The 21,824-nt window shown below is 39.8% G+C and overlaps 6 protein-coding genes and 1 non-coding gene across 7 annotated transcripts; 4 read left to right on the forward strand and 3 right to left on the reverse strand.

Annotated features, from left to right (window-relative positions):
• Window positions 1-74: 74 nt before the first annotated feature.
• CBG13542 lies at window positions 75-789 on the reverse strand (the record flags this gene model as incomplete). Its single annotated transcript, XM_002634956.1, has 2 exons — window positions 75-530; window positions 577-789. The coding sequence occupies 2 exons, from the start codon at window positions 787-789 to the stop codon at window positions 75-77; spliced, it is 669 nt and encodes a 222-aa protein (XP_002635002.1).
• Window positions 790-992: 203 nt separating this feature from the next.
• Window positions 993-8,038, reverse strand: Cbr-hum-8 (the record flags this gene model as incomplete). The annotated part of the gene is made up of 10 exons (XM_045236408.1): window positions 993-1,114; window positions 1,382-1,564; window positions 1,614-2,029; window positions 4,514-4,788; window positions 4,831-4,979; window positions 5,027-5,825; window positions 5,851-6,333; window positions 6,379-7,058; window positions 7,113-7,407; window positions 7,457-8,038. 10 exons carry the CDS (start codon window positions 8,036-8,038, stop codon window positions 993-995), a joined length of 3,984 nt encoding a protein of 1,327 aa, XP_045095191.1.
• A 1,404-nt stretch (window positions 8,039-9,442) lies between these two features.
• On the forward strand, window positions 9,443-11,358 carry CBG13544 (the record flags this gene model as incomplete). Its single annotated transcript, XM_045236409.1, has 5 exons — window positions 9,443-9,467; window positions 9,516-9,650; window positions 9,697-10,188; window positions 10,237-10,877; window positions 10,924-11,358. 5 exons carry the CDS (start codon window positions 9,443-9,445, stop codon window positions 11,356-11,358), a joined length of 1,728 nt encoding a protein of 575 aa, XP_045095192.1.
• Window positions 11,359-11,574: 216 nt separating this feature from the next.
• Window positions 11,575-13,154, forward strand: Cbr-ears-2 (the record flags this gene model as incomplete). The annotated part of the gene is made up of 4 exons (XM_045236410.1): window positions 11,575-11,756; window positions 11,837-12,307; window positions 12,352-12,914; window positions 12,967-13,154. 4 exons carry the CDS (start codon window positions 11,575-11,577, stop codon window positions 13,152-13,154), a joined length of 1,404 nt encoding a protein of 467 aa, XP_045095193.1.
• Window positions 13,155-13,380: 226 nt separating this feature from the next.
• On the reverse strand, window positions 13,381-17,916 carry CBG13546 (the record flags this gene model as incomplete). The annotated part of the gene is made up of 10 exons (XM_002634960.1): window positions 13,381-13,950; window positions 13,994-14,432; window positions 14,491-14,622; window positions 14,671-14,907; window positions 15,023-15,429; window positions 15,580-15,687; window positions 16,019-16,146; window positions 16,191-16,569; window positions 16,616-16,916; window positions 17,813-17,916. 10 exons carry the CDS (start codon window positions 17,914-17,916, stop codon window positions 13,381-13,383), a joined length of 2,805 nt encoding a protein of 934 aa, XP_002635006.1.
• A 532-nt stretch (window positions 17,917-18,448) lies between these two features.
• CBG28198 lies at window positions 18,449-18,521 on the forward strand. The gene has a single exon. It is a non-coding gene (tRNA).
• Window positions 18,522-19,380: 859 nt separating this feature from the next.
• On the forward strand, window positions 19,381-20,018 carry Cbr-rps-24 (the record flags this gene model as incomplete). The annotated part of the gene is made up of 3 exons (XM_002634961.1): window positions 19,381-19,449; window positions 19,496-19,705; window positions 19,902-20,018. The coding sequence occupies 3 exons, from the start codon at window positions 19,381-19,383 to the stop codon at window positions 20,016-20,018; spliced, it is 396 nt and encodes a 131-aa protein (XP_002635007.1).
• Window positions 20,019-21,824: the final 1,806 nt, after the last annotated feature.

Here is a 21,824-nt window from a genome sequence, read left to right on the forward strand (position 1 = left end):
ACTTGTTGGTATTTTATACATTTGTTTTTGATTTACGCTTTATTCACTCTTCATTCACACAAAAATCAATACAATCAATGACCTGGACACTCTCCAAACAACTGGGTGTATGGCACACATCCAAAACCCTGCACCGCGATTAAGTCGTAAAATCCACCGAGAGAATCTTGAAGTCCTCTAATAATCGCTCCGAATGTGTCAGGTTCGAAGAGAGCTTGGCACATTTCTTCGTTCAAGAAAGCGCATGCTTCAGCAATCGCAGCCTTAACTGTTCCAAGCATAGGATTTTCGAGGATATCTGGAATAAGGAAATGAGTTTGATATTGTGGCTGAAGATTACTGTAGTTGATATATTTGAGAACATCATAGACAAGGAAGCACAACATGCATTGAACATTGCTAGCACTTTCACTAATGACAAGAGCTGATGGCTCAGCAGAACATCTCTGGGCAGCACTAGAAACTGATTGGAGGGAGTTTTGGAATTTTTCAGGGGTTCTTTGAATTTCAGCATGGACTGTGGAGATTATCTAAAAGTAAAAACATTTATAGGCTTCTTTGGATTCTCTGAATAACCTCGCAATCTGTCAACTGCTTCTCACATCCCTCAAACTTCAGACAGTGTGCCACAGATGCTTCACGCGTGGCTCCAGTTTTAGCAGCCATCGATGCTCCGAGAAATTGGCAAACTGAACATTGCACTTTCTGTGCGTCCTCTGGCCTAATAGCTGGACCGGATTGGCAAGAATAAATGCCGATTATGGCAAAAATTAGAACAGTTCGGAGCATTTTCTATTGATTAGAATGTGAAAAATAAGAAAGAAAGTATTTGTTTGGGTCGCTTTGGTTTCCAGTCTTCTTATCAATTGAAGTGTCTTATTATCATACGAAAAAAAATCAGGAGACTACTCTAGCTACGTGGATTCGGAATTCTTAAGAATAATAAGAAAACTTTATATGTACATAATCTAAATAAAGTTCTTTAAAATGAATTAATTCCCTCCAGCCATTTTCCACTGATTCTCAAACTCTTCTTCTGTAATTTCAGCTCCCGGCTTGTGTTCGAGACCAGTCTCTCGAAGTGTCAGCTCACACATTTGTAGGTCATCGCGGCCTGAAATGTTATCTTGGTACAAAAAAATTGGGGCTGAAGGACCCACAACGAAAACTATCGTAACCTAAAAACTAACGTAACCTATTTTAACTTTCCGGATTTATTTTGCTATTTTTGTGCGTTTTCGGTTAATTGCTCACTGCCTTTTTTGGAGGAAAATAACAGAAAAATCGACGAAAAAAAAACATTTTTAGGTTACTGTAGTTGTCGTTGCGGGACTTTCCGCCACGGCCGCCGGCCAAAATAAAGTCAAAGAACAAAAATAACCTGCTATCATCAATTGAGGCATTTGGGATGGGCGGATTGTGATCTGACGATGAATATGTTCACCAGAAAAGTGGGCATACCACATTCCAGTTTTTCCAGAGAAGGAAAAGTCTAGTTGAGCTCCCGCATCGAATATATATTTGAAATATCTCTGCTGATATTGTCTAGTTGAGCCGGACGAATCTAAATTTTGCAGAACTAGACAAATTGATTCCCAAGTCGTTACCAATACCATATACACTCAACGGCGCTCTCGCAGGTGCTGGCTCATCGCGTTTTGACGCATTTCTTGACTTCCACTCGTTATAAATACGAAGACGTCGTCTGAATTCTTCTTCACAAGCCACGAGAAGATTAATATCCATGCTATGGTTAATCGCATCTCTCAGTTCTGCATACTTCCAATGAGCCAAATCGTATTTCCCCTTCAATGTGGAGTTTCCAGAACTTGACCCGGATTCTGGAGACATCACTAAAGCAATACCATCAGAATCTGCTAAACTATTAGGAACTATTGCATCCAGTTTCTCCTGTTGAGCACTCTTCTCGTTCTCTTCTTTTTTTTTGGCAGCTTTTTTGATTTGTTCCACCAGTTGAGTTTCATGCTCTTTTTGAATTCTTGCCTTTTGTTCTTCCATGCGTTTTAATCTGGAATGTTAAATTATACAAAACCAGCTTGAAAAAAATTAAAGCCATCTTTCGAATTGACTACTTTTATACCAAAATTTCCATACTTTTCAAACACATTCTGTTTTGAAAAGAAGACTCCGCCCACTTTTCTCTCTTGAAACCGGGGAGAGGCAAACAGAGGAAACGCGTTTTCAGAGAAAAATACGATTTTGGAGAGTTTATATACTTTCTTGGTTTTTTTTTTTCCGCGATTTTCAATGATATGGGTGGATCAGCCAAAAAGCATGATGCTTGTTTTTTTGTTTTAATATACTTTGAATGAATCCAGTAAATGTTTTAAATGCTAAGAGTGTAATTTTATTGTGTGGTTTTCTCGAAATTTCCATTCAAATTGAGTCCATCATTTTTCTAATTCTAGTAGAAGCAAACTTCGCGCAGCTACAAATGAGCTTGGAAATTTCCAAGGTATTTTGAGCAAAAATAGAGCTTCATATTCGTAGTGAACAACATTTTTCCATCACTACTTCTGAAGAAGTTATGTCACGAAAACATCTACAGTGCGTTGCAGGTTCTTACGTCTACCCATGTTTAGGGTCATAACTTGAGAGCTGTTAGAGGTATTGGCCTAATTTTTTGAAAATCGGATACGAGACAATAAATTAAATCTAGTGGACAATTTTGTAATGAAACTTTGAAAACAACTCGAGTTATCCGGAAAAGTCTGAAAACACGCCTTTTGCAACCGCTGCAAGTTTATACGCCCACCCCAAAGATCAGTAGATCACGACCTCCAGAAAAGACGGAGGAGCCCAATTTTGATTCTGTTTAACTAAAATCACTGTAAAAAGCTGTTTTCATTACGTGTTTTTCTTTCTTTGAGTTTGTATCATGTCATGGGATCTTTTGCCGACTGATGCTGGAAAAGCTTCAATCGGGGCAGTTGGAGCACCGGGATGGACCAAAAAGCTATCAGAAAGCAACTAAATAATTTACACTGTCATATCGACTGTTTTCTCATCCGAATACTTAACGAAAAAAAAACAGGATCAGCTCAAATCCTGCCCTCATGATCCCAATGCTCTACCAGTACTGTCGTATTAAACTCTTTGAAATCGTGTAACGGTATCAACCAGGAGCTTAAACTTGGAGTCATCAAATGGACGTGTTAGAGATGTCTCAAAGATGATCCAGGCATCAAAAGAGCGATCATGGTCCTAGCTCCGACACCTACCGACGATCACAAAGTACGTTGTCTCAACTTCTTTCAAAAGTTCATCGGATCCAACTGAGTGGATGTGTTAAAGTTTAACATGATCTACTAAATAATAAATCCCAATAAACAAATCAACAGATGGTGCGCCTTCGGCGCGATTCAACCTAGTTTTTACTAGTTCGTCCTAGTTTATTTTTCCATTTTTTTTAATGGTTTACGTAAATCTATTTCCAATTTTCGAGTTTTTTTTTAAACTTTTCACACGTTACGCAATAAATCTTTAAATGAATCAATACTGTCCACGTTGAAAAAATTCCACGTATTGAAAAAAAATAGTCCTGTCGGTAATCTCACTTTTTGAATTAGTTTGATAATTTTCACTAGCACTTTTTGACTGCCCTGAAGCTCCCTGCGTAAGCTGTTTATTGTTTCATTTGCTTTTTTCTTTCGATTGGTTCGGATGCGAAAAAAGTTATAAAAGGCCCTGAGGGTCGCCATGTTTGGTGGTTCATGGTTAGGTGAATTCACTTTCACTGAACGTCCCCCTTTTGCAAAAGACCCAATCACAGAAAAAAAAGAAACAAATGAACAAAACAATAAATAGCGATCGTATAGCTTTTTAGCAGTGAAAAAAAAACTATTGAAAATTTGAAAACTGGCTCCTCGGAGACAGGGGTTTTGTGTTGGTGTTTTCCCCCAGTGAAAACCCATTTTCCCTTTCATGTACTGAGCCTCTACGTGGCGAAAGGGATCAACAGACGAAAGTCTGGCTAATCAGTACACTTTTGAAACTTGTCATTTTTCATGTTTTTTTTGTTGATATGTTCAGGAATATGTATATTTGATTTTTTTTTCAATAAATCCTTTTTTTACATCTTCCATTTCATTTTTCTCTTTTCCAAGCCCGTTTCCAAGAAGGAAGAATCAAAATTGGGCACCTCCGTCTTCGCTGGAGGTTGTATCCTACTGATCTTTGGAGTGGACGTATAAACTTGCAACTGTTGCAAAAGGCGTGTTTTCAGACTTTTCCGGATAACTCGGGTTGTTTTCAAAGTTTCATCACAAAAATTGTCCACTCGATTTAATTTATTGTCTCGAATCCGATTTTCAAAAATTAGGCCGATACCTCTAACAGTTCTCAAGTTATGACCCTAAACATGGGTGGACGTAAGAACCTACAACGCACTGTACATCAATTTTCAGGTGGCCTATCTAGTGTAGGGGAGGTTTCAGGAAAGTTTTTCAATTACAAAACCACTATGGTCTTATTTAATTAAAGTATAAATTACCTTTCTTTCTCCTCTATCATAACTCTTTCGTTTTCTTCTTCTTGTCTCCTTTTCCTTTCCAGTTCTTCAACCTCATCACTTTTCTGTTGCCTTCTTAAATCCAATATCATCGAATCCACTCTTTTCACATAATGTTCGTATGCAATCTCCGCTTTCTCTATCTGATCTACACTTGCTAGCCTCACATGGCTCACTAGTTTCTCTAGATCCTTGATTGTGAGGTGTGCGGAGCTAGTCCACTTGGCCCGTGAGTTTTCATTCAAATGAGAGAGAATCTGAAGAAAAAGGGAAATGAGACTTGTCTTTGTTCAAAGTACCTTTTCAATTTCCTTAGAGTTTCTCAATAGGTTACATGATTTCCGGTAGATTGCAATTTGTCTAGAGTACCTCTGACGGGCCAGATATCCACGGGTCATGGATTGAAGCTTGGTCACCTGCGCATTCCGATAGGCGATCTTGTTCTTCACTGAAATTCATTGTGTTGGATCTGCTAATATTAAAAGTACAACACACATTTGATCACACTCCAGACTGCATACTGTGCCTGTCGCCAGCGAGACTTCACTAGCCAGTCATTCACTTTGTTGATCAGTGACATCATATGTTCTGGATCTTGTCTCATCATCTGAAAATTCAAAAGTTTGAGTAGTTGCCAGCTAATCTTTATTACCTGATCAAACTCTGCAAATTTTCCAGCTCTGAAGAATACCTTGGTTAGACCAAACTGAAAATCGTGTTGATCCAAACCAAGTGCTCTAAACAGACACTTCGCAAACAGCCTAGAATCCAATCTAGCTAATTTTGGAGGCAAGTTTCTCTGATAGCTGGGATATAGGTCGCCGAACGATGTTCTACTCGGGAAACCGTCTTGCATTAGTTTCAACACTGATGTCATTCCTGCACACTGGAGTTGAGAAAGGATTGCTGATCCATCGAATTGCCAAGGGGTCATTTGGTTATTCGGTTTGATACATCTAACAAAATGAGTTCCCGTGGAGTCTAGTTTCTTTAAAAGAACTGATAACTGTGATTTGAACTTGGATCCAACGCTTTGAGATTTTAACTTGTTTCCCGATTTGATCGAATCTGAAGAGGTTGATGATGGGAAGAGAGAAACTAGAAGAGAAGATGTTGATTGCTCAATCAGAATCTGGAGTGAGTTATGCAATTGATCGTCATTCTTCTCTACAAAATGTTTAGTCTCATAACACACTGATCCAGCATAGTGACGAATGAGTAGCCCCTCGTCATCCCTCATTTCTCTATGAGATTTGACTTTAGACTTGCGGGGAGTCTGAAAATCAGAGTTCTTCTACAATAATTTTATGACGACTTACATCTAGTCTGAAATGTTGCCGATTCTTCTCATGAGCTCTTTTTGTGAAATTCTTGAAACTAGGTGTCGGCAGACGTGCTTCTTCATCGAGTAGATCAAAAAGTCCCGTACTCTTCATTTCAAACAGCTCAATGCAATCCTGGTTATCCACAAATTCAATCCTCCTCACATTCAACCCCTCTTTCTCATACAATGCTTGTTCTTCTTTTAGTATACGCTCATTAAAAAAGTTTTGCAACTTCTCATTACAAAAGTTGATGCAGAATTGTTCAAATGAGTTTACAGCGTAGTATTCGAAACCAGCAACATCGAGAACTCCAATAAAGTGAGTGCTCTTCTCAAATGGAATGCTTTGATTGATTCTGGAGACGAGCCAATCAAACAGTTTTGTGTAGATGGCTTTCGAGAGGGCATCACGGCCGGCATAGGCTTCCTGGGACTTCAGAGGGACACGAATTAATGTTCCACGGGCGCCTCCTTTGGTCTATAGACAATAAAGTGTACGCATCTCATCTAGAAATCTGCTTACCTGCATAATCCTTGCACACAATCCCATTTTCAACTCCATTGTCTCAAGACCCAAAAGTCTTGCTGCCTGCTCTACGGCTCCTTCACTTCCTCCAGAAACTCTACATCCACCTTTGGAGTCTCCAATATTCTCCTCAAACTCGATATTTCCCAAGTGTAGCACTCCAGCGATAGTAGTCCAAATGAACATAATCTCCTTTTCTTTCAAGCCAGACAACATTAGAGCATTTTCCAATCTTTGGAAATCCAAAAAGTCATCAACCATGGAATCTTGTGAGAATCGAGAGTCAGACCATCTGGATTTGGGAATTTTAGTAGCAGAAGTCGAATTTGGGTGGGTGAAAAAGCCAACGAAACAATTTTTGAGGTACTGGAAAATATTTAAAATCAGAGGATGGATGGAATCTTCAAAGCTTACATTAAAACAATGAGGTTGTCCCAATGCCAGGTAGGTGTATAGCTCAGGAGGGGTCCCCGCTATAAGCTGATAAAAAATATGATAGTTTCTTTCTCCAGAAGCCTGGCGACAGATTCTAGAAGTTTCCAGAAGATAATGAGACACGTATCCACCTGCGACGTTTCCCTTCTCACCAAAATGAATTTGCACGAATTTTCCGAATCTACTGGAATTGTTGTTTCTCAAAGTTTTTGCATTTCCGAATGCTTCCAGAACTGGATTAGCTGAAATCAAAAAAGTTCAGAAACAAATTTTTATTTATCAAAATTGTAACTCACTTTCCAGGAGTCTCTGTTGAATTGGACCAGCCTCCGCGCCCCAATTCTCACACAAATATCGTAAAACCGATTTTTGTGATTCTGTTTTTCCAGCACCCGACTCTCCAGACACTATGATCGATTGTGGTTTTCTATGTCTCCTCATTTCTCGATACGATTTGTCTGCAATCGCATAAATGTGTGGTTCCTTCTGTCCAAGTGACTTTCCACGATACTCTTTGATTTTTTGTGTTGAATAGAAGCCATCAATTGTTTGATATGGGTTTATAGAGATGAGAATGTTAGCGACATAAGACTGAATATTATATGAGCTTAGAATTTTTATTGGGGTTGAAAAAACTCACATAAATTTTTCCGTTTTTGTAGCGCAGCCTACAATTATTCAACAGTGTTGCTGCATTCAAATGCATCAGTGCACAATTATCCTCTACCGATTTAAAAGGGTCATCCTCACTTGAGAAAACTTCTTCATATTTTCTAGTGACAGTTTCCTTGGAATTCAGAAGAGTCAGTGTGAATCCAGATTTGGAAAGATCTATTATTTGAGCAGCACGAAATCCATCTTCCGGGTCAGTGATCCATACGATTCTTCCAAAGTCTGGAGGGAGGGAATCGTTCGGCGTTTGTCTTGCGACTTCAGAACTTCTAGTAGGTTCTGCTGGTCGGATTGTTTTTGCCTTCCGGAAGGCGCTGGGTGGGTCTGGAGCACGCCTCACAGGTTCTGATGGTTGTGTTATTACAGAAGAACGTGTATTCTGATAGGATCTAGGTGGCTCTGGAGCACGCCTCACTGGCTCTATTTGTCTTGGAAAATCAGGTGGTTTATCAACATTTCTAGATGGGTCTGGTGGTGGTTTAGAAGATAATGGAGGTGCACTTGGCTCTGTTCCTCCACCTTTTTGTCGTTTGCTCAGGGTCCGAAGCATTATGAAATAGAGAAGCGAAATATGGAATTGGGTAAATCGAAAATTTGAAAATTTCTTATCGGAGCAAAAATGTGTTCCGCCTGTTTTTCAGGTGAATGTTGACAAATACGTCAAATTCGAAAGGGAGTGAAAAGGAGCGAGAAGGAGAAGAGAAATTGGGTAGGGTAGACTGATAAGGAAATGAGTCAAAATTGAAATGACACGCCATATGCTGAATAGTACTGCTGAAAAGGTCTATGGAATTGAAGTGAGGTTGCGGAACTGTACTATTTTTTTTACTATGAACAATGGTGTTTGTGAAACCGACTTCTTTAAAAACTTTAAAGTCTGATGGTTGAGTTGGTCCGCCAACTAGCCGCAAATAGTCCGTTCCAACTGAAGCTCCCCTTTCTGATCAACACTCGAAAAACTATAAGTTCTACTGACTTTCAAATTTTCTTTGTTTCAAGATATCTCCGGTCTTGGAACAGATAGGAAAAAAGGTCAACTAAAAATATTTTCCATATTTAGATAAACATTTTGTCAGTTGGTCACTTTTTGATATCTTTCACAAAAACTGAGATGAAATGGCTCAAAGTGTAGGTACAGGGTTATTTTCTATTATAGTGTTTACGGTATTTAGAGAAAAAACAAGTTTCAGATTTGCTTGTGAGAAAAAGTTTTGGAACTGGAACTCAGTGAAAATTTACTTAGGTTGTGTTTCTTCTTACTCCAACTATGTGGATACTCATTTAAAGCTACTTCGGTGGTGACGAAACTAGAAAATTCTAAAAATTTATAATTGCTGGAAAAATGACAATTGCCATGCACGCTTCCGATTGAAAAATCCAACCGAGAATGTCTGAAAATGTACCTATTCGCTTGTATTTTTGTAGTTGAGAGTCACATTTCATCACTACAGTACCCCTTTCTTTTTGAAATTGCATTTTTTGTTAAGTTGGACCTTCTGTGCTTTTTTTGAGAACCAAACTACTTTATTCGATACTAATTAAATTCATGTCATTGTCTTTTGTTCTCCATCCGCAACGATTTCTATATCTTCTCTTTTCCGCGGAAACTTCCGCTTCTCTTCAAGTTGAAGCAGGCTGTTGTGGTGCCATTCGCTCTGCCTTCTCTGTTTCTTGGAGCGAGCTATTTACTTGTGCTTCTCGTGCATAATGTTGTGATCGTTTTTCTTTTCTAAATATTCCATGAGTAATTTCCCATTTTTCGTGCTCAATCTCAGCTCATTTTCTCGCTCAATCGCATAAAATGAGCTCAAAAATATCGAATGCGCACAACCCGACGCGAAATTGCGGACCGTTTCCTGGCGCTGCGCCAGAGTGCGCAAATAGAAAATGAGACGAGAAAAATTCGATATATTGGAGAAACACAAGACAACGCAGTCTGGCATCTGCTAGCAAGATGCTGTACGCAGCCGTTAAACAACGTAAGTTCATACGGCTTCTACAGAGTTCCATTATAGTTTTAATTGCAGACTTCCTCGACAATGTTTTCATGAAACATCATCATGATCCGCAGCTCGGAACCAAGAAGCATAGCGTGCTGGTTCTCGATAAGAGTGGAATGGATGTTGTCAACTCTTGTTTCAAAATAGGCGATGTGGCCAGCTGTGAGTTTTTTTGTAATTTTTCTTTCTGAAAAAAACCTTTTTGCAGCGGGAATTCTTCTTGTCGAAGACCTAGCTAAGAGGCGAGAACCGATGGCATCAGTTGACGCAATTTATGTCGTCGCTCCAGTTGCTCAATCCATTGAGTCGATCATAAGAGATTTCCCTCGAGCTGTCAGACCAGAGGCTCAACAATACAGAAGTGCTAATATCTACTTCTTGGAACCTTGCAACGACGAACTGTTCAGAAAAATTGCGGATAGCCCACTGGCGAAGCATATCAAAACAATAGTCGAGATCAATGTGAATTTTTTACCCATTGAAAGTCAAGTGTTCACAGTGAGCAAGCAGTGTAATGGAGACATGATGAAAATTGCTGATGGAATCGCCAGTTTGTGTGCGACACTCTGCTTGAAACCAACGCTTCGTTTCCACTCCGATTTCGCTCAAAGCGCTGAAATATGCTACAGAATCGACCAAAAACTGAAAGAGATGGGATCCGACAAACCAGTGAGCACTGATGCCGAGCTGGTTGTAATGGGTATGTGGATCTTTGAAGAAAAAGAAATTATAAGAATTGTATTTTTAGACAGAAGCATCGATCTTGTAACTCCACTGCTTCACGAGCTCACTCTACAAGCAATGGCTGCAGATTTAACCGATTACAGCGAAGGAATATATCGGTACAGAGGAGATAATAGAGAAGAGAAGATCCTTCCTCTCGACGAAACCGATGATCTTTGGGAAGAACTACGACATCAGCATCTAGCCGATATTCTGAAGAGAGTTCATTCGCTTACAAAAGATTTGAAACAGATTCACGCGGCTACCTCGTCTGGAACTTCAGCAAAAGAAGTGAAATCGGCTATCCATCAACTGCCGGCTTTTCTGAAGAAGAAGGCGAGAGTTGAGGCGTACTTGAATCTTGCCGAAGAATGTCGTGGACAGTACTTCAACTGCCTTGAGAAGATTATTCTTCTTGAGCAAGATATGGCTGTAGAGCATACACCGGAAGGAGCGAAGATTTCTGATTCGCAAGCTGTGAATCGACTTTCCACGTTTATCATGCAGCCGACATTAACAACTGATATCCGCCTTCGTCTGATTCTCATTTTTATGTTGACAATTGGAAAGGACAAAGACGAGCAGTTCTTCAATCGCCTTCTTCACCACACAGATATTCCGGAGGAAGAGTTCCAAGTGGTCAAGAAAATGCTCAATTGGAGAGATGTAAGTGATGTTGCTATAATTATTTTATTTATTGTCTATATTTCAGAAGGCCAAAGCTTCAGCATTCCAACGTCGTCGTCCACCTCCAGAAGACGAGAGATTCCCAACGAGTCGCTGGGATCCAAAGATTCGAAACATCATTCAGGAAATTCATGCAAAACGTCTAGATGAGCGGGAGTTCAAACTTGTAGGTCAAAAGTCGGGTGCTCCAGAGCTGCGATCAGCGATGAGTGCTAGATACGGCGGCGGGTTGACTGGACGACCAAGAGAGAAGAGAAAGATAATTCTCTTCGTCGTGGGTAAGGTTTTTAAAGTGTGTGTCCCATCTAAACTGAGCTTTCCAGGTGGTGTAACGTATTCAGAGATGAGGACTGTCTATGAGATGTCCAAGGTGAGCAACACCACCATCTTGCTCGGATCCGACTCCATACTCACTCCATCCAACTTCATAGAGTCTCTACGTGGACCAAAAGAACAATGATCAATTGGCCTTTTTCACAAATATATCGCGATCTCTAATATTTCATCTAGTTGAATACACACCGATACTTGTACATGATGCTACTTAACCCCCAATAAATGCCATTTTCACATATTTTGTTCATTTTTATGTTTGTAGAAGGCCTATTGTCTTGTTCTGTATAATGTATCTGATTTCATGAACGAACTGGGATGAAATAGAATAGAATTGCAGATCATGAAGGCGTTGGAAAAAGTGCGAGTCCGATTTGCACCATCTCCAACTGGCCACCTACACATTGGTGGATTGAGAACGGCTCTTTTCAACTATTTATTCGCCAAAAAACACGGTGGAGACTTTGTTCTTCGAATAGAAGATACAGATAGAGCACGATTTGTAGATGATGCTCAGGATAAGGTGTCTTTAAGTCTTGCCGCTGTAAAAAAAACTGTAAAATTCTAGATCTACGAAGCCCTTCACTATTATAAGTTGACACCAGACGAAGACCAAGAGAAGGAGGAAACTACGGGCCTTACGAACAGTCAAAAAGGCTAGATCACTACCAACAGGCCGCCCATCACTTAATCGATTCTGGTCACGCTTACCGATGTTTCTGTCCTGAGCATCGACTGGAATTATTGAGGAAAACTGCTGAAAAGCGCGGAGAAATTCCGAAATACGACAGAAAATGTGCGCATTTGACTTTGGAAAACGCCAAGGCGATGGCTGATAACGGAGAGAGTTTTGTGGTTAGATTCAAATTGGACAAGCAAAATGTGCAGTTTCAAGATGAGGTTTTCGGTACAGTTAATCAGTGTATCGACGAGAGTGATCCTGTTCTTTTAAAATCCGATGGATTCCCCACGTATCATCTGGCGAATGTCATTGACGATCGGAAGATGGATATTTCACATGTGATTCGTGGAATGGAATGGCTGAGTAGTACAGGAAAACATCAAATTTTGTATAGGTGAGAGTTTTTGTTTCGTTGTCTCTATTCATATATTTTTGCAGAGCTTTCAACTGGACCCCACCGAAATTCGTCCATCTCTCTCTGATCATGCGCACAGCCACCAAAAAACTCTCAAAACGAGACAAGGATGCATTTGTAGCATATTACTCAGATCAACTCGGAGCTCTACCTGAAGCAGTTCTAAATTTAATGATCCGCAACGGATCAGGAATTCGAGACTTCGATGCAGATCATTTCTATTCGCTTCAAGAAATGAAGGATCAGTTTGATTTGAGTCTATTGGGTAGACGCAACTTGCTACTGGACCATGATTCTCTGCAGAAATATTCTAGAATGGCATTCAAGTCAGCAGACTTCGAGTTTCTATATCCACGAATTGTCGATTTGTTAAAGAAGGATAGGAAATTTGAGATTCCAGAAAAAGAACACATTAGAAGAATCGTGTCTTTCTTGAATTCCAAAGAAGAGAACTTTGGTTTCCTGAGCTCATTGACTGGTGGCGAGTTCAATTGGTTCTTCTCCCGTCCTCGATCTGCACAGCTTCTTCTGGACTCTCATCCGAATGTCGACCTCAAACAGATTATCAAGGAGTTATTAAAATTAGGTCAGTCCCCTTGGTAACCACTAAATATCATTCTTTATATGATCATTTTCAGAAACATTCAACTCTGAAACCCTTGGTGAAGTTGCCAAGAGACATCAATTGACCCTTGCCAAAGCGATGGGAATCGTTCGAATTTCATTGATTGGCTCGAAAAAAGGACCGCCCATCTCGGAACTTGTCGAGTTTTTTGGAATTGAAGAATGCCGGGAAAGACTTGAAATCATGTTAAGATTGCTTTGAATTTATTGTATTTCCTTGTTAGATTTTTTAGGTTAGAAATTATGTAGTTGATTTTTTGTTATTCTTGTTTCTAGTAAATACGGGTTCAATAAAAAATGTTTATATGATGAGCAGTCACACCCGTTATGGGCAATTTGAATATGCATAGAAATAGAAAACAGCGAAAAGAAAAAAAACAACTAGTCAGTACTCAGTACCACACTAAAGACATAATAGGAACTACAAACTACATTGGAGTAATTGTATGGGTTGGGATGATTCCAAAGTCGCGGAGACGCTTCAAAGCTGGACGGTAGACTTCCTTCAAAATTGGACGTTGGATTCCGGCTCGTTGAATTTCGTTATTCAGGACCATATGGGACACAATGGCGGTGGTGTAACCAACAGTGCGGGCCATAGCAGAAAACCCATTTGGATTTCCATATTGTACCAAACTGATGCGATGACGTTCCGAGTTTCCACCTGGCAATTGTGCTCCAATGTCATGATTCAAAACAACCAAATCCGATTCGTGATCCTTGAAAGCCAAGATCTTAGCCAAGTACTGAGCCAAGGTATCGATTGGAGTTCCGTGACGATCCACAACTTTATCGGAGAACAATCCAAGGTTCTCAAGGGCAGATAGTCCCTTCTCTCCGACTTTTTCCTCAATGATATGTCTCAGTGAATCAGGGAAGATGTCAAGTTTCTGGTTGCTCAAAGAGGCAACCAACTCCTTCCATGTCAAATCTGGACCAATATTGGAGGTGAAAGAGTCAGTGTTTTCTCCCGAGAGAAGTCCAACAGAATGGAGTGCCTGAAACAGAAATTTTTATGGGTGTTATTCATCCACAGTATACCTTAACAGTCTCCACAAATCCATGGTATCTCAAAGTTCCGCGGATAAGAGTTTTACAATCATTTCCGAGCCCATAGATATCCGAATATTTCGTAGAATCTCTGTTCGGGAATCCAATCAAATTGAGTCCTGGCATGAAGTCAATATCGATCAAATTGTCAACAACAGATCCCGATGGAACTTCAACAATCTTTCCATTCTTCAAATACTTTGCTGGATTCATCAAAGCCGTCAAAACACCCTTTGGTGACCATGAGAACTTGTATCGGAGTGCGTTATCGGACCATTCTGGAGCCGGAAGACCTCCACAAAATGATTCAAAAGAGGTGATACGTCCTCCATGCTCTCTGATATCATCGAAGCATTCCATGGCAAGCATATGATCTATTCCTGGGTCGAGACCAGCCTCGTTCATAATGGTGACGTCAGCATCCTTGGCACTAGAAATGGAAAAATTAACTATTCATTGTTATACAGCCCACTGGATCTTCAACTTACGCCTTATCAAGAGTCTCAAGTTCGGGTGAAACATAGCTGGAAGTGACCATATCTCTTTGATTCGAGATGCACATCTTGGCAATCAACGGGTGGAAATTGAATGGGAGAAGAGAGACAACAAGGTCATGTTCGCTAAAAATATCAAGCCATCAATATGAAATCTAAATTCATCGAGCTTACCGAATGAGGCGTTCCATGGTGTGACTCTCTCTAGCAACATCCACAACAACTGATTGGATGTTTGGTGACTGGCACAGACGTTGTCCATCTCTTTGGGATTCAGTGGCAACTGTGAGGTTGACATCTTTTTGCTTTGAGTAGAAATCGGCAAATGGTCCGGAAACCATTCCAGCTCCAAGGAGAAGAACACGCTTATCAGTGGTCCCACCCATCACACGAGAGTTGGCAGAAGCGGCGCTGGAAATTAATGAATGAATAAAAAAGACAGGTATTGACAGATATTGACACGCCCATCAAACTAGTTGGCCCAGTTATCATCTCATGAAGACCTCCTCCCTAATAAACCACTCACGATGCTTTATCCTTTCTGAGTTGAGCAATGTATTCAAAGTTCGGGGTCAGCTTTCCTTGGTCCGTAATGATGGCGTTCTTGATTTCAGTTCTGCACTGCAGACGGTCAAAGTGTTGATCATTCGAAGTGTTCAACAGATCCCATAGCCATGGGTACAACAAGTTTCCAAACTGTTCAGTAGCCTCAATTGGCATTTGAGCTGGCATGTTGTCAATAGAGCATACAAGACAACCAGAAGCAGCATCGAAACTATCAGAAGATGTGTTGAAGTCGGCGTCATAGATAGCGAATGGCTTGTCAATGGTGGTACATTCTCTCATGAACTCCACAGAGCCTCCTGGATCGGCAGAGATGTCACAAAGAGCGACGAGACGATGTGGAAGTGTAGGGCATCCTGGAGTGTCGTACTGGAAATTATCAAAATTAGAGTATTTACTTGTTATTGAAAAGAAAAGCTTCAACCAAAGCTTACAAGTCCGTGTGTAGTTTGTGTTAGTAGGTTAGTTTGGGATTTCTGAAACTGAAATGCATGCAATTCCAAAATCTAGGCAACTCACCCTCTGAACTGGTGTCAGCAAGTTCTTAGCATCCGGAATTGTGATGAGTCGTGGAGATTGAGCATCCCAGTAGACTCCATTGATGATCACCGATGCGTAGGGAGCGATCTGAAAAGAATCCAAAGATCAATATGTCATAGGTGTGGGTGAAAGTGTCCACGTGACATAGATAACAAATTCTTTACTTTTCAATTTTGAATCTTCTATCTTTTTCTCTTCATGACGATGATCGTATCATTCTTGCAACAGAATGATACAATCATCATCCGATCAACAAAAAGAGACAATAGAGAAGCTAGACAAATCGCCACGAGGCATAAAAGAGGAAGACAACGGTCTTGGTTGATTTATTGCATCAACGCTAATTTGGGACAATCTGTTGTTGATACAGATAAGAAGTGATGATCAGAAGATTGCCGTTTTCAAAGTTTCGCTTTACCTCAGTCGCAAACTTAGAAGTGTATCGATCTGGGAACTGTTCGAACTCCTGCTTGTTGAATGGTCCTCCATGCTTAGGCACAAAGTGATCTTTTCGGGTTACAACGCATCCATAGACCTTGTTGAGTTCTGGAAAATGGATGTTTTGATGGATATTGTTGAGGCCCACTTACGTCCTTTCTGTGCAACCTTCGGAAGTGTGGCCACATCCACATACTCATGTGGCAAATGCTCAAATAGCTCTCGAGCTCCTTGACTGACATTTCCAGATCCAGTGAACACAAATATCAGAGGTCCTAGGGATCTTGGCATTCTATCCAGTGCAATCTCGTAACCGATGTCTCTCAAAGCATTGATAGCCATATGAGAATCATTGTAGTTATGAGCAAGTCCCATATGGAGGAATGGGGTGTTGTGACCAAGAGCAAGAAGGCGAAGTCCGATTCCGTGGAGGATATCGATGAATCCAGCGTTTCCTGCCCATTTTCCAAACATCACAAGACGCTTCCCCTTGTCATCCACAATCTTCTCGTAGTCCAAAAGTCGAATGTTCTGGAATAGGTTTCATTGTTTCCAACAAAATTTAAGGCTAACTCACTCTTTGCAAAATCGTATCCAACATTTCCATATTATCCTGTTGAGCTTTGATAGTGTGTGAGAAGAATGCGTACGTCTTATTTGGAATCAACTGATCGATTGGGACACTTTTGACTGACATGATAATGTGAGCCTCGCTGAGATCCTCTCGGACGATTGCACCGGCTGAGATGTAGTCCTGGATTGGATAGGCACGTCGGTTACTCGGTTGGATGAGTACATTGACTCCTGATTTGGTGAGTCGTTTGACATGAGTTGGTGCAAGAGGTGCACGTCGTTCCCAGGCATTCACAGTTTCTCGTCTGGAAGGTTGAATTTAGGCAGGTTAAAATTTCCAGAATCCTGATTTCTAGAAAACATAGCTAAAATGAATACGATCTCTAATAGAAGTGTCCCACACATTCATGTTTGAGCTCAATTATCTTAATTCCTATGTGAGGTATTATAAATATGTTAGCTAACAAAACAGTTCTGATATTATGATAAACAATTTATCTGTCGACAACTTTTTGATATCTTTCATAGGAAAAGAGAAAAATTGTTTCAAAGTAAAAAGAGAGCATCATTGGGGTGAAATTGATAATACCCCACTATTAACCTTGTATTATGTTCCTGTAATAGTTATTAAAGAAAAGACAACTAGAAAAATATTTGTGACATTTTAGCAAAAGATATGTTAGTTGAGTTTTTTGATGGATTTGTCAGGAACTGAGATTCGCCACTTTCCCTATTTCATTAGTTTCACATCAACAACAACCTAGTTTTTACCCTATCAACTTTGAGCTCAATTATCTCGTTTCTTTTCAACAGTTGATAACTTTTTTATATCTTTTACGGAAACCAAAAAAATTGGGTCAAAGCCAAAAGTGACCTTCTATTACAGGGTTTACGGTAAATATTTGAGATTTAAATGTTAGCCGAATTTATGACTACTGTAAATAGCTAAAAAACTTTCGAAACGTTGTTTATAAAATTCTCTTTCTAATTATATGAGCTGTATTCAATTGTTAGAATCACGTGTATCATTTGGTAGAATGGTTAAAAAGATTGGATTTAGTTCTGATACTTCTTGATTCGATCCCTAGTCCTCGATTCGCACATAATAAAAAAACAAAAAAAAATCAGCTAATAACACTTTAATCATATCTAGGTCACTCTTGGAGGTTCAAGGAGAAAATAAGGGGAATTGGATTCTTACCTAATTCCAATTGTTGGGGTTCCTTTTCCATGAAACACTTTAGTTCCTTGGAATCTCTGCGAGATTTTCCGCATAGCGCCGGCGCTGGTGTGCAAAAGACGCATGTTGGAGAACAATTTCAGACAAAAGTTAATAGAAAAAGAGGATAACAGAGGGAACAGATAAAAGGGAAACAATGATAGAGGGAGGAATGGATGGGAAGATAGGTAGATGGGAGGAGAAGTGGGCGGTACCGACCTTGAGGTCTTCACGTTTGATATATTGATAATCGACCTGTATTTTTGATTACATCTCGGGAGGAACAGTAAAAGAGTAGAGTGGATTAGAAGAGAGATTTAGACATGTGCCATTTTAGGGCCCTTCAAATTTACAACTTTTTTGCAGTCACAGTAGTAAATCAGGTGAAATCAGGATAACATCTCTTAAAGCCCATGGGAAACCGATGCGTTGATCCTTTGAACAAAAAAGAAAAGGCACTCTCCGAAAATTTGGAAATTTTCAGAAAATCTCAACTTCCAGTGGTCACTTCCTTTGATGTTACTCTTGTCTCTGCTTTTCTTCTCGTCTCTCCAGCGCAGCCGACCACTTGTTGCCCTCCTCATGCTTATGTACGGAAAGAACTGCGTCCATATTCATGGCCTTGTGGCCTAATGGATAAGGCGTCTGACTTCTAATCAGAAGATTGCAGGTTCGAGCCCTGCCTGGGTCAAATCTTTTTGTTTTTTCTTTATTTGCTGAAACTTAATAAACCGTGGGAGACATCATAATTTCGCTAATATTCCAGAAGAATATGGAAGTTTCTCAGAGAACGTAGTTTCTGAGTTAATTTCCATGAATTGTATCTGAAAAAGCTTCAGTTTTTTTGTAAATGCTTATTGAATCTATTTCAAAGTGTTTTGTAAATTTCTTCTAGGCAAATAGTCATTGATTCTTAATTTATGTATTCTTACAACTAGGTCTCTTCAATTGATCCTTTTTTTTACTTTATTCATGAAGAAAAAAGTTTTTTAAAAGTTGAATTTTTAAATCCGAATTCCCATTATTTCATTTTGTCCCCTCAATCTAAACTTATCCGAATTCCTTCGAAACCCAACGATAGCCGCCCTAAAACTGATTTCTTTATCACTTCCGGAGAGAAGTGTTGCTGTTTGTCCGAGAGGACTACACGCTTCTCGTAAATCGACACAATTTCTAAAGGGACAGGCCTTTATTTCGCTGCGTATGTCAGGTTCGTTGCGAGACCCGTTCACTGAGTGTCAAACGCTTAACCACACTAGTACTGAATTTTTCTTGCAATTTTTTGGCTTTTTTGACGATTTTTTGAGATTTTCGATAAAATTCCGTGATTTTTTCGAAATTTTAGTGGAAAAAACAATATTTAAAAACTGAATTGCGATTTTTTAACGAAGAAACTAGGTTGATCTCGAATTTATTCATGAAATATCACTCGAAACAAATTTAGGCCAATTTTCGATTAAATTCTCAAATTTCCTTTTTTCACCGATATCGTCCCTTATTAATCGCCTGTTTTTCAAACCGTGTTTACATTTCAGGGTATATTCTGCACGATGGGTGACGTCGTTACTATCAGAACGAGAAAGGTTCTCACCAACAAGCTTCTCTACAGAAAGCAAATGGTGAGTTGGACAATATTTGATTTTTGAATTAATCACATTTTTATAGGTCGTTGAGGTGATCCATCCAGGACGCCCAACTGTGCCAAAGGCTGACATCCGAGAGAAGATTGCCAAGCTCTACAAGACCACCGCCGACACCGTCATCCCATTCGGATTCGAGTCCAAGATCGGAGGAGGAAAGTCCAAGGGATTCGCTCTCATCTACGACACCGTCGACTACGCCAAGAAGTTCGAGCCAAAATTCAGACTCGTCCGTGTAAGTAGTTCGTTGTTTAAAATAATTATGAAAATTTTCGAAAAAAAAAATAGAAACCGCCCATTTGAAAATATGTTTTTTTTTACTTTGAAAAAATTAAAAACCAAATGGCCGACTGGGGTTTCCATCCTCATCGCCGAAAGCTAATAAAAAACAGATCATTAAATGACACTTATAAAAATCATTTTAATTCCAGATGGGACTTGCCACCAAGGTTGAGAAGCCAGGACGCAAGCAGCGTAAGGAGAGAAAGAACAGACAAAAGAAGGTCCGAGGAACCGCCAAGGCCAAGGTCTCCGCTGGAAAGAAGTAAATCGGCAGTTCTCATTGTTGATTTCTATTGTTATTGTCAAGTCAATAAATGCGTTGACACAAAACTTTCTCAATTTTTTGTTAATTAGTCAATATGAATGGTCTACTAATCCTGCTAACAGTTCCGTGACAATTCAAGTAATTTTTTTTGAAAATCGAACAGTTTTTTATTAGATGTCTAACCGTTCTGCTGGAGGTTACGATGAGATATCACAATGTAAGTGGATGATGGAGCTGAAATTCCAACTATCAAGTCGAGAGTAGTTATTTCAAATTGGTCCGAGTGAAAGCCATTTTCGAGAACCTCAAAATGCGCCAGTTTGCCTAGAGGGAAATCAGTATCAGAAGAGAGACACTTTAATACTGAAACCGTATTAAAGAAACAAAGAAGCCGTTTTCCGATGTCTGGCCAACGGCATACTTGTAACGGGCCGGGCTTTTTCCCGAATTTCCGAGGCCCGGCGGGCCTGTCATTCCACAAGTTTTGAAAATTTCAAAAAACCAAAAAAAATCACATAAGGGGGGACCCTTATGTGATTTTTTTCGAGTTTTTTTTGATATTTTTTGATCAAACAGACAAACAATCCAAGCCCGGCCCGGGCTTTGGCGGGCCAGCCCGGAATTTTACAAGTATGGCCAACGGTTTTTCTGACAATCTGAAAATTATTTTTTAAATTCGAACTGATGATATCTGGGCTGAAAATGGCTGTGAGCTATCTGAAATGTATTTTCAGCAAAAGACAACGCAAAATGAGTTTCTGTTTTTTTTAAATATGGCGCTTGAACCATTGTCTTGATGATAAAGGGCGGCATGAAAGTTGTTTGGTAGCCTTTCTGATTCACATTTTTCTCAGATATCCAGAGGCTTCGAGAGGAACGACGGCTCACAGAAGTATCACTTCGAAAAATGGAAAAAAGAAGAGTGATCTGACTGAAAAAATCGATGAGCTGACCGAAAGAAGAAACTCAACTGAGGCTCGGCTACAAGCGGAACTTGAAAGAGCCGCTAGACAAGATAGAGGGCTCAAAGAAGTCAGTTTATGCGACTAATAATCGACAAAAAAGGCATCGTTCAGTTTTCGGAAAATTGATGTTCCTATCAAAGTTCGAACACACGATGTTCGAACAGCTGTGGTATGATGTTGTGCTTCAATGAGAAGGTGACGTGGCGAGTTTCAGGCTCGTGAAAAAATTAAGGTGGCAAACCAACAAAATAATGCGAGAAATCTGAAATCTTAACAGCCACACCACTTAATCAACAAAGCGCAACAGCATACCACATCAGTTCGAACCATGTGGCTGAACTATGAAACCAAGAAACCTCAGTTTTCTTTCAAACAATTTTGTGTGTTTCAGGCCGAAAGCACCTATGCGAAGCTTCTCGAATCACAGAAGAGCCTCGTGGATTTCGTGCGCAAAGAATATCAGGACACCAAACATCAAAAGTACTGAAAAAATAACCACATCTTTATCCTTTTTCGTGTATAATCATTTCACTTGTATCCACTGGTCTCTCTTACTTTTGTATCTCACTTATTCCATGAAATGCTTCATATCTCTTTTAAAATTCAATTTTATAACTCGAGGGAAGTCCCTTTTGATTTCGAAAAACGAAATGTTTAATATTTATGTTCTCTTTCGGGTGTGAAAAGTGATGAAGAGATACATAGTGTTAAGAAGTAGAGGAGAGGAAAGGTACATGAGAACAAACAATCGGAACATTCATACATACACACTCAACCTCATTCAATCTTAACACTTGTACTACTGTAGATGAGATCGGGGCGAGAATAGGAGTGAGTTGACA

This window comes from Caenorhabditis briggsae, assembly GCF_000004555.2.
Source record: "Caenorhabditis briggsae complete genome, chrIV, whole genome shotgun sequence".
Lineage (NCBI taxonomy): Eukaryota > Metazoa > Nematoda > Chromadorea > Rhabditida > Rhabditidae > Caenorhabditis > Caenorhabditis briggsae.